Below are 11,462 nucleotides of genomic sequence, written 5' to 3' on the forward strand. Positions count from 1 at the left end.
CAACGGTTAAAGCATCAGTCAGCAAATTAAATGAACAAGGTAGGTCAAGGTTGAACTAAAATACACATCATGCATATATGACCAACGTTAATAACTAATTAATTTTATTATTGTTCTTGTTGGGTAACTAAAATACATGTCTATTAGTTGATGATTCTTTACCTAAGTTCAAAACGTATGTCTTTTTTCATCTTTCTCAAGTTCTTTTATAATTGAACGAATCATAATTATATATATATAAAAGCTATTAAGGTTTAAAGCGATCTTAACGTTACCAATTTGACTTTATATCTAATTATATTCAAGTTATATCCTATAAATCTGCCAATTATATCCAACTTATAACATACAGATTAATTTTTTTTCGATATTTGGCCAAAAAAATATTTTTATATTAAATTATAAACATTATACCATAAATCCTAAATCATAATAGAAATAAATTGCATAAATAAATAAATGATAAACAAATTTCACGCAATTACGAATTTTTTAAAATTGTTATATTTGTACTTATTCTATATAAATCATTACAGAATATAAAAATTTTAAAATTTATACATAAACCACTGTAAAGATAAAAGTTTATGTTGAGTTAAGAAATTAACTAAATTAATTTGATTATGATAAACATTATTTTATTGGGTTAATTAACTAATTAGTTTTTAATTGAATTTGATTAAGTGTTGCAAGCCAAAGAAAAACAAAGCAGCAACTCAATAGGATGGAAAATAAAACCAAAGTCGGTGGGCTATAAAACAATAAAAGCCCAAAGGTGTTGAATAGAAAGCAAAGGAGCTGAACTTGAAAAGAACCAATCCAAACCTGATTTCATCTCTCAAGCAAATCCCTCCAAATTGCTTTCACCAAAAGCAACGTTCACCTTTTGTCACTTCAAACAGAACACAGAGAAGAGAGAGAAAGCTTAATTCCTAAGCTATTCATCAAAGAAGAAAAGAAAGAGAAAGGCTAAGCAAAAGATTGAGGTCTAATCACCAAAATCAACCCATCTTAGGCTAAGGCAAAGGTCAAAAGTAACTTATTTCCTCTTGCATGCATCGTGCTTTCTTCTCCTTTTTCCCAACTCTATGCCACTCCAAATTGGGATATATGAGAAAGATGATTTCTGATAAACATTGCTATGACCAAGATTGCTTCTTGGAGACCAAGTAGTACTTCAATGGCTCAGATCTGGTTTACCATTGAAAGACTGTTTCTCTTTACTTCCTTGAGGCTTTTGGTCAAGCAAGAGAAAGTCAAACTCAAACTTCTAATTTGGGAATTAACTGGAAAAAGTGATATGGTAATTTGGTAACATACAACTCAAGGAGTTGACATAGGAGAGAGCGACTCAACAACATGCAATGAGATACAAAAGAAGATTTTTCATGATTCTGAGGTCAAGGAGAGATAACTAGTGTTTTGAGGTTCATGTTCTGAGAAGAGTTCTCTGAAGAAGTTCATCAACTTGGACAGTGCTTCCTAGTCAAAGGAGCATTCCGCCAAAATGAGGAACTAAATCAGAGGCAAGCAAATCTGGTTTATCACATAGCAAAGAGGCTGTTGAAGCATCAATCTCCTTCATGTTTTACAGATTGTAATTTTCTTTTTAATGTTTATCTTTCTGTAATTTTTTGATGTAAAAGGCTGAATGAGAGAGTCATTGACAAAGCCTAAGAGTGGAAAGAGGCAGAGTGATACACTTGAGTGAAAATTCTAGAGTGATTTCAAATTTCTTTAAGTTGATTATGTGTCTTGTATCTTGTACCAGTGAGGTACCCATTTCTTAGTTGGGTGAGCACTAAGAGTGAAGAGTTAGGTATTAGCATAACCAAGTCAAGTTAGGTTAGAACTTGAGTGTGAAAGAATTGTGTCAATCCTGTGGAATTAGTGTATGTAATACTTTAACTATAGTGGAAATTCCACCACTATTGTGGTGAAAACTGGATGTAGGTTGCATTACATAAGGCAACTGAACCAGGATACATGATGGTGTCAGCTTCTCTCTTCCCTCCTCTATTCTATTTTCTGATATTCACTAGACAAAAACAAATTGTTTCATAAATTTTTTGCTGTTGAGTTCAAATAGATTCAGATTAAAAATTTGTTTTAAAAAAAATTATTTTATTAAAGTAAAAGAAGATCATAGATTCAACTTCTCTTTTTCTAAGCCTTCTACAACATTCAATTTATGTGAAATCTAATTACCATCATAAATGAGTAAAAATTAGAGATTTATGTAAAAATTAACTACTATCATAAAATGATAGGTATAATAAATGATAGTACAAGATAGTGAAAAGAGAAAAAAAAACAAAAAATAAATATGTAAATTATTACACCCTCTAACAATAGTTAATATTCATATAAATCTCTATATTCTATAAAAATTTAAGATAATAGTCAATTTTTACATAAACATTTTACACTCCATAACGATTTAAATATGTATTCTTGATAATTAATAAATTAATTTTAATAATTGATACCTAATATTATTATATGTTCAAGGGTTGAAGCACTCAAAAGTAATTAAATTAGTGTCTTTTGTTGAGTGCATGCTCATCGCAATGCGCAATAACAACATTCCCCCTTAAGACAGCTAATATGTGCACTTACCTTTACTGAGACATGTGGCATGCTGTATATGCAGATCATTCCTTTTGGTTTGGCCCTCCACAAAGTGGACGCCACAGAGCACTGATCACACCACCCTAATTAAAACCTACTTTCTTACTTTATTTGTTCGTTGCTTAGCTGTTTGTGTTATCCCAATGAACAATGATCTCTCGAAACCGGAAAGTAGAGCCTCAAAGATTAAAGGAATATTTGTAGCATGCAACGATGAAAAAACAATAGCTATTTCTCTAAGGATATTCCAACATAACTTATTTTTCTTTTTCCCCGCCCCCTTTTCTGCCGCGAATTGTTTTGATATAGATAACAACTCTCTAAATGATGTTTCATGACAAGTATAGGAATTGTCATGGAGCGCATGGCCGAAGATGACATTGGCAAAGTCTTTTGTTCGTCGTGTGAAATTTCATTAGAAGCCGGATGTGCTCAGGACAAAAACACGTGCGACAATATAAAAACGTGTTTATTCCGCAAGTCTTCTATTATCTAATACATATGAAACGTAATGATATGATATATATCTTCAACTGTGACCTAAATAATAAGGATATCGCGAACAGTGAGTATGTATTGTGGTGTATTATAGTGCAACATGGGACCGGAGCTCCAATGGGAGAGAATAATGGAAGACAAGAAGTTATGATATCCATCCAACCATGTCCATGCCACAGGTCACAGGTATGGTTATGGAGAGTGAAACAAGAAGGAATAATCCGTCCCAAAAAATGAAAAAGGGAATAAAAAAGGGGCAGTATATTTTTTCTACATTCTAAGGAGCGCTCATGTCTAGTGATTGCGCGCAAGACAAAGTGATTTGTTGTTTATGCTACGCCTTACTGTGCAGACCTCCCATGATTTAAGCAAAGGATATGTTAATTTAAAATAAATAATCACGAGACATAATCCTGAACAGTTTAAAAACACTTTGATTTTATTAATAAATGAAGTAATCCCGTTGCAACATTATAATTCATTTGTATTTAGTTTAGGGCGTGGTTTCCTACCTTGGTCCTGGTGTAAGTAATGTATGACTTTGGATGCATAGCTATCTTTTTAGTCAAAAGTACCTCAGGTCGGGTCCCATGCATTCCTCCCTTTTGTTCTATCTCTCACTTCACTTTCCAGTTTCCACAGCCATAGATATTAATCAATATACAAAAAAGAAAATTAGAAAAGAAAGCACAAATCAAGTAGAATAGAGTTGGTCTCGTCCCCTGAGGCCCGAGGCAGACCTGAGGCCAGAGGAGTGATGATTATCTAATCGTAAAGCAAGCGATCCACTTTGGATACCCATTGAAAAGAAAACAAAAGAGGAACAATAATAATAATAAAAAAAAAAAACACGAGAATGCTCATCTGCCTCATCATTCATCGCCATGCCTTCAAGAGCGTTGCCACCAAGTGTTAGCAGGGCAAAGAGCAAGGGCGTGTTCCTTGCACTGTCCATTTCAGCTTGTGCTGTGATCCTGTGCTCTGTGCTTTACTTCCTTTACCATTTGTGGCAGTCTGTGGTGCACAGAGGAGCAAAAACCATCCCGTTCGACGCAAGTGCTCCGTTGAAGCTGCAGAGGTTCTCCTACAAAGACCTGAAGCAAGCGAGCAACGGCTTTGACAGGTGCAACGTGATAGGGAAGGGTGGGTCGGGCACTGTGTTCAGGGGAATACTGAGGGACGGGAAACTGATTGCCATAAAGCGGTTGGACTCCATGACGGTGCAGGCAGAGAGAGAGTTCCAGAATGAGGTGCAGGTTCTGGGAGGGCTGAGGTCACCCTTTTTGGTGACCCTGCTGGGCTACTGTGTGGAAAGGAACAAGAGGGTGTTGGTGTATGAGTACATGCCCAACAGAAGCCTCCAGGAGTCCCTCTTTGGAGATGCAGATGCAGATGTCACCTTGACTTGGGACAGAAGGTTCTCCATTATCCTCGATGTTGCCAGGGCTCTCGAGTTCTTGCACCTTGGATGTGATCCGCCCGTCATACACGGCGATGTCAAGCCTAGCAATGTCCTGCTCGACGCAGACTGCCGTGCCAAGATCTCCGACTTCGGCCTCTCCAGGATTAAGCTCGACCCTCCTGACCTTGCTGTCGACTTGTTCAGCCAGGATCTTTCAGGTAACTTAACTGCCGACACTCACACTCCCACTCACACTCATACTCAGAGTGTTGATGAAGTTGATTTCGCTATGGCCTTGCAAGCCTCCTCTTCCTCCAAGAATAGCATTAGCAGGCCCTGCTTCAATGTTAGACCTCTCAACTTGAATTCTTTCAATTACAATCCCAATCTTGCTGCCGCCGAAGCTGAAATCACCACTGTAAATACTAAAGGCAAGGAAAGCTCTACTTTTGATTTGGGAGGGGATGATTGGAGTGGCAAGTTTGTTCCTTATGATGATGAGTTTTCTAGCCTTGATCATAGCAAGGACCTAACTGGAGTTCATGCTTCTTTCGCGGACGATGACAAGGCAAATGGGAAGCAATGGGGAAAGGACTGGTGGTGGAAACAGGATGGAAGCGGTGAATTATGCAGCAGAGACTATGTCACGGAATGGATAGGGAGTCAGATCGGCCCATCCAACGCAGATTGGGTCGATGCAAAGAGTAACGTTGCCGACAAAGCTGAGTTGGAAAGATCAGGTCCAATGGATGAAGCCAGTGATGCAAACGGACCCCAGCTACAGCAGGTCTTTGGTATGGAAAGCACCGTTGAGAGAAAGAAGAAGAACCCGCGGAAGATGCGAGAGTGGTGGAAAGAAGAGCACATTGCTGAATTGAGCAAGAAGAGCAGCAAGCTCAAGAGTCTTCAAGCCAGGTGGAAGAAAGGCTTAAAAGTGCCCCATTTTGATCTGGGCAGAAGATTTTACCTTTGCAAACGAAAGAACTTGGGAGAGGAGGGTGGTCAGAATGAGTATGATCAAAATGGGGAGTTCAGCTTCAGAAGAGGATGGAAGAAGAAGAGCACTCATTCTGTCGGAAGTGACATGTGGAGTGGGGATCTTTTCAGCCGCGAGCTCAGCAGCACAACCAGCATGAGAGGGACACTGTGCTACGTGGCTCCAGAGTATGGTGGCTGCGGCTTCTTAATGGAGAAGGCCGATATATATAGTTTTGGGGTTTTGATTCTTGTGATTGTGTCGGGAAGAAGGCCGCTACATGTTCTGGCATCTCCCATGAAGCTTGAGAAAGCTAATTTGATCAGCTGGTGTAGGCATCTTGCTCAAGCGGGTAACATTTTAGAACTAGTGGACGAGAAATTGAAGGAACATTACAACAAGGACCAAGCAAGCCTTTGTATCAACTTGGCGCTTGCTTGCTTGCAAAGAATTCCAGAGTTGCGCCCTGATATTGGGGACATTGTTAAGATTTTGAAAGGGGAGATGGATCTTCCGCCACTTCCATTTGAGTTCTCCCCTTCACCACCTTCCAGATTATATAGCAGATCAAGGAGAAAACAGAAGGGCACTGTCGAATAGGTTTAGGTGTTTAGCGGTGTTCATGGAACCTGAATGATTCATGTTGTATGTATATCATCTATCAGATAAGTTATTTGTGGTGTTTTCGCTAGAGCCTACAAGTTGCATAAACTCTGTTTGTAATTGTATGTATCCTTGTCAATTGTGAGTGTGCGGTTGCAGCATTGGGTAGCTTAGCTCGCTCTTAATTGTACTAGGTAAGAGCAGAAGGCTATTTGTTAGTTGCAATTTGTTTTTCAAAAGATCAAATTGTCTTGCAAGGGCTCCCCTAACATGACACCATACACCACTGGTTTCTTACTTTCTTTTATATTAAGAGAAAATTAACCCTATTCGTCAGCATAGTTGAAGTTCAACTAAATCATTCTAGTATATGTCCAGTTATGCACACTAAAAACTAAAAAGATCAATGAAATTTGAGGCCAAGCAATAAACATAGTCTCCCTTACTTATCTATATTTATTTTTGGTCAATTAGGGCTTGATGAGATTGACAATGAAAAGTTCCACTTGTAGGACAAAACAATGGTTAACAAACAATTCTAACACTATTGAATTGGCCACGTGGTTATGGACCACTGAGGTCGTAATCAGAGACTAAAGTGAGTCACTATTGAAACAGCATCATTGATGCACACTATAGATAGCTAATTCTGTCCCTCACCAAGGGATAGAATGATTCTGCATATCTTTCTTATTAACAGGGTTTAGTAGGGCATATTATTTTCAACAATTTGAAATCCGAGAGCTTTCAAACATAAATCAAGGAAGTATACGTTACATGAAAAATAAATAAAGCAAGTGGTGTGTGTGAATTGACACAAAACGAGAGAAAGGCTGAAAGTGATTTGGTTTGCTAGATGTGATTCCAAGCAAGCCAAACAAAAGAAGAGAGGGAGGAGAGCAGAGCGGGAAGATGAAGGCGCGGAGCAGCAGATTTATGGGCGGAGGCATGAGGAGGATGAGCTGGAGGAGGAGGAGGGAGGGGATGCACAAGTATGGAGACCTTCATTCCGTTAAAGCATTGACCATTGCCGCAGATGAAGTAGTACCTTTGCGCCTTTTTGAGGGGTATGAAGTCTTTGCCGCTACTCCAGTTGCCAATGGCCCCTTGTGTGGTGCAGTTGTCGTAGCCAGTCTGGTTCACCTCAAACACATTGTACTGCGTTTTCTGGTACCTAAATGCTGTCAAAACCATATGCAATTATGCATACAATAAACAAGAGTCAAGAAAAAAAAGGAGGAGGATGAAGAGAGAGTAGTGAATACTAACAGATGAGGTCGCCCACGAAGAAAGTTTGGTTATTGGACCAAAGAGTGTAGTTAATGCCAGGGTTCCACCCACGGTTGGCTCCCACAATATGGTCTGTGGCGCTGACAGGCACACCACAAAGGGAGAGGGTCAACAACACCAACACCAACACCCACCTCATCATGCCTTCACCCTTCATACTTGGCACTCTCTATAGACTATAGACTATAATAATAAGGATTAGTATTCCAACCGTTGCTGCACGCCTGCACCCACTTGCCACTTGACATTTCTTAATTAAACAATTCTCAAACATATTAGTACTCTCTCTCTCTACCAACGGTCAAAATTTTAGCATATCCTTTTCATTTTTTTCCTTGTTTTAAAATAAAACCTGTGACTCGCTATTATTGGCACATACTGTGCTTGTTTTTTCGTTTGTTCTTTGGAGGGAAGAAGCTGGGAAACGAGAAAGTAATTATTATATGGTTTCCTTTTCTGCATTGATGAATCAAAATTTGTTAACCTTTGCCCCCACAAAAACAAAACTAAAATGTCATGCTCTGGTTAGCTTCACTTTGAAAGAGTTCAAAGCGATTTATTTGTATCCCTTCATTGCATTTCACGGGTGTAAATGGAACGCAAGTGCTATTTTTACTATCAGAGGGAAGGTTAGGACCGAGCAAACGGGGACGAATAATCTAAATATCTGTATGTAATATGTGTAAAAAGCATGGCCTTCTTAATTAATAAAACATTTAATTATCTATGTGCAGTTCCGCAGAAATCAGCCTTATGAAATCCAACAGTAAAAGGATATCAGCATGTCCATATAGTGAGTGGTAAGTGAAACCGATATTATCGGGTTGATCCCCATGGTCCATGGAGATCTTCCACTAAGAAACAGAACTGAATTTTGAACTTCATGTGATGTTTAACCACAACTTTGAACACAAGGGAGTGCTAAAACATCAAATGACCATGGATTCATTCAGTAATCAGTACATATGTTCAAGCAATGATAGGTATTTAAGGGGCTACAGCTAAAATGCCTCAGCTCTCAGGAATCATGAATGAAACAAAGAGCATTTCCACATATGTTGCCATAATTAAAATTGTCAACGCTTATCGACAATGTCTCAGCTGCAACATTTTTGTAAAAACCATTCCAACCTGCTCTTATTTAGAGGAAGAAGATGTGGTGAGTGATATCTTCATCTTCAGTATATGCTTGTATAGTTGTATTCTTTTATTGGCATGCACAATCAAATTTTATGTTGCTATAAGTCTATAACTATTGCTAATGCGAAATGTACTTTGCATGAAAGTAATGTGTATGAAAAGAGAAGAGGACTAATTACAAGTCCTTGAAGCGTATGCTCTTGCATTCCAATACTTGAGGATGCTGGTAATCCAATGAAAATACTGATGCCTTATGTTCTCGGCTGAACTATGAATGGAAAATGGTGGTGAGAAGGGTGGTGAAGGAGTCGAAGATGCAGCAAAGGAGTATCTCAGGTTGCCGGGCCCAAAACTTATGGGAAGAGGAGAGGGAGGTGATGATGTTGAAGACTCATACCTGAGAGTCATATTCATCGTCACTAAAATTCACCTTCATTCTGATTTGCTTCCAATGATAATCTCCTGGATTAGTTTTAGGTAATTGATAACATCAATTGCAAGTGCGGTTTTCTTTATAACTTAACTGTGAAACGCCATCTAGTACCAAACCATCAAACTAATTATTTTTTTTATTTCTTGAGCACCCGAGCATGAGGTTGACTTTGGGTTGGCCAGTGGTTCTTAAGCCTTTCTTTTTTCTCAGTGAATATGAAAGTTTAAAAATAAAAAGCATAATTATTATTTCATATACAACGTTTAGCTCTAGTTCCATTTCAGTAACTGGCTTTTCTTAGCAACATTCGAAGTTGAATTGAAATACAGACATTGCTGAATGAAGTATCACAAGAATCGCCTAAAATTAATGGCAAGGAGGCAATTGCTTAATCTTGTTGAATTTATTTACAAAAAGATAATAATATAGATCACACGCAGTATGATCAAACTGCAATTGGGTGACGAAGCTTTTTAAGTTTTTATTCTTTTTCAAGTTTGATTGGTTTTGTTAACATAGGCTTAAATTATGCAGAGGTCAAGACTACCTTTAACCCACTTGAGCTCTACACTCTATCTACACAAACCCCAACCACTTTTGAAGGCGGAAGAAGGGCCTTAGCATTTAACTAAATACATAATTGAAATTAAACTTTTAAAAAAAAAGAGAGAGAGGAATTACAAAGCAATTTCAAATGTAAGGATTAATGTGAGATGAATAATCACGAATTCCTGCTCCTTCCCATCCCATCCACTCTTCCCACAGGTCCCAATCTGGATCATTCATTCCCCTCATTGCTTCATCGATGCCTGCATCATCTTCGCATGCTTCGTGCATTTCCATTTCCATTTCATTGGATTCTCCTCTCAAATTGGACATTACAACCTGCATTCCACATAAGTCACATGGAAACCCCAATTAGATCCGAAATTCTGCTACAATCTATGTGGCCCACGAAAGTTATGGCAATTAGCAATTCCAATCTCAGCATTTTTATTCAGATCAATCATACCAAAGAGGTCATATTTTGACTTAGCATCACCGTCATAAGCATTATCAATATTAAATTCATGCATTACAAAAGCAATAAGCTCAGCAAGATAACTCACATCATAAGCCTGGTTGATTTGGTGAAACTGCACCCCGCATTTGCTCCCTCTGCATACATCTGGATGGTACTGAAACACAACAAAAGACCAAATATATTAATTAATTAAGAATTAAATGTTTTAAAAATTAATTAATTAATTAAGGAGACCGGGGATGAAACCTGCAGTGCAAGCTGTCTAAAAGCCTTCTTAACCTCGGATTGAGACGCACCGGGTTGGACTCTTAAGGTCTTATAACAATCCGTCAAAGAAGAAGAAGAAGAGGAGCAACAAATCTCAAGTCTTTTCTGTTTTCTTTCTTGACATCCTAATTGCATCCATGACCATGAATTACCACCAATAACCCCAGCAACAGCCATAATCAATCAGAAATCCTTAAGACACGGGAATTTTGAGACTTGAGAATTGAGATTAAATCCTAAAATAGTGGGTTTCCTCGTTGAGAACTCGAAGGTGATATTAGATAAAATGAAAGGCGCTACAAATCCAAAACGGGATCTGGAAGCGGAAGGTATAAATAGAAAAGAAACGTGAGAGGTCAATGTAGGCGATTCGAGCTCTTATCCATTGGGTCAGAGGCTATTGTGGCATGACGTGGAATCTTGCATTGTCGTTAGAGCGACGACTCAGACAAACAGAGTTGAACTCTCGCTCCTGTTCCAATTTTATGTTGATCACGTGCTTCACCAACAAAATACTGGTTCACCGTTAACCAAGGATCAATATTTTGCCCTTATTACGTTAGTATGTTTATCTGTTTGTTATCCACTAAAACTATTTTAGGTATATTCGTTGACGCATCACTGTATATTCCACACCCAAATAAAAATTGAGATCATATTCATTTGTGTTTTTTAGCAAAATTATAACACTACATTACCACCAATCTGTACCACAGAAAATTTAAAAAAAAAAAAACTAGAGGTTAAGAGGGCGTGAAGAAGGAAAAAACAATTGGGGCCACCGCACCTAACACGTGTTGATATTGACTTGACTGGGCCGATGTGAAAGGGCGGAGGTGAACAATAAAGTTCCAAATTGAGAGAACAATAAAGTTCCAAATTGAATGGTATAGAACACAACACTAGACGGATGGAATGAATTTAATTGTCTTTGGAATTAGGAACACAAAGGGTTAGGGAGTGGAAGAGGAAGAAGAAAATAGGGACCATTGTGATTTCTTTACCATGCACGAGTTTTTTTTATTAGAAGATTGCTTGAGGAGAAGCTTGTAGGTTGTTCTGTCTGCAATTTGGGAGAGTGAGAACTATGATTGGGTTAAAAAAATCAATTAAACTTTTGCAACTTCAGATAAAAAATGAGGGGTTCAAATCATAATTATTTTTGGAAAAGGTCGTTGATAGCCTTGTCTTAGAGAGG

The 11,462-nt window shown here is 38.2% G+C and overlaps 3 protein-coding genes across 3 annotated transcripts; 1 reads left to right on the top strand and 2 right to left on the bottom strand.

Annotated features, from left to right (window-relative positions):
* The first annotated feature begins 3,701 nt into the window (after positions 1-3,701).
* LOC107459750 (putative receptor-like protein kinase At1g80870) lies at positions 3,702-6,278 on the top strand. Its single transcript, XM_052252086.1, has one exon. The coding sequence runs from the start codon at positions 4,014-4,016 to the stop codon at positions 6,105-6,107; it is 2,094 nt and encodes a 697-aa protein (XP_052108046.1). The 5' UTR covers positions 3,702-4,013; the 3' UTR covers positions 6,108-6,278.
* Positions 6,279-6,596: 318 nt separating this feature from the next.
* On the bottom strand, positions 6,597-7,626 carry LOC107459751 (lamin-like protein). The gene is made up of 2 exons (XM_016078003.3): positions 7,380-7,626; positions 6,597-7,291 (listed from the first exon to the last, which is right to left on the bottom strand). The coding sequence occupies exons 1-2, from the start codon at positions 7,555-7,557 to the stop codon at positions 6,963-6,965; spliced, it is 507 nt and encodes a 168-aa protein (XP_015933489.1). The 5' UTR covers positions 7,558-7,626; the 3' UTR covers positions 6,597-6,962.
* Positions 7,627-9,415: 1,789 nt separating this feature from the next.
* LOC107459579 (chaperone protein dnaJ 8, chloroplastic) lies at positions 9,416-10,668 on the bottom strand. The gene is made up of 3 exons (XM_016077813.3): positions 10,244-10,668; positions 10,083-10,151; positions 9,416-9,858 (listed from the first exon to the last, which is right to left on the bottom strand). Exons 1-3 carry the CDS (start codon positions 10,439-10,441, stop codon positions 9,664-9,666), a joined length of 462 nt encoding a protein of 153 aa, XP_015933299.1. The 5' UTR covers positions 10,442-10,668; the 3' UTR covers positions 9,416-9,663.
* Between the last annotated feature and the right edge of the window lie 794 nt (positions 10,669-11,462).

The sequence above is a fragment of the Arachis duranensis genome, chromosome 7 (genome assembly GCF_000817695.3).
Source record: "Arachis duranensis cultivar V14167 chromosome 7, aradu.V14167.gnm2.J7QH, whole genome shotgun sequence".
NCBI classification, from domain to species: Eukaryota; Viridiplantae; Streptophyta; class Magnoliopsida; order Fabales; family Fabaceae; genus Arachis; species Arachis duranensis.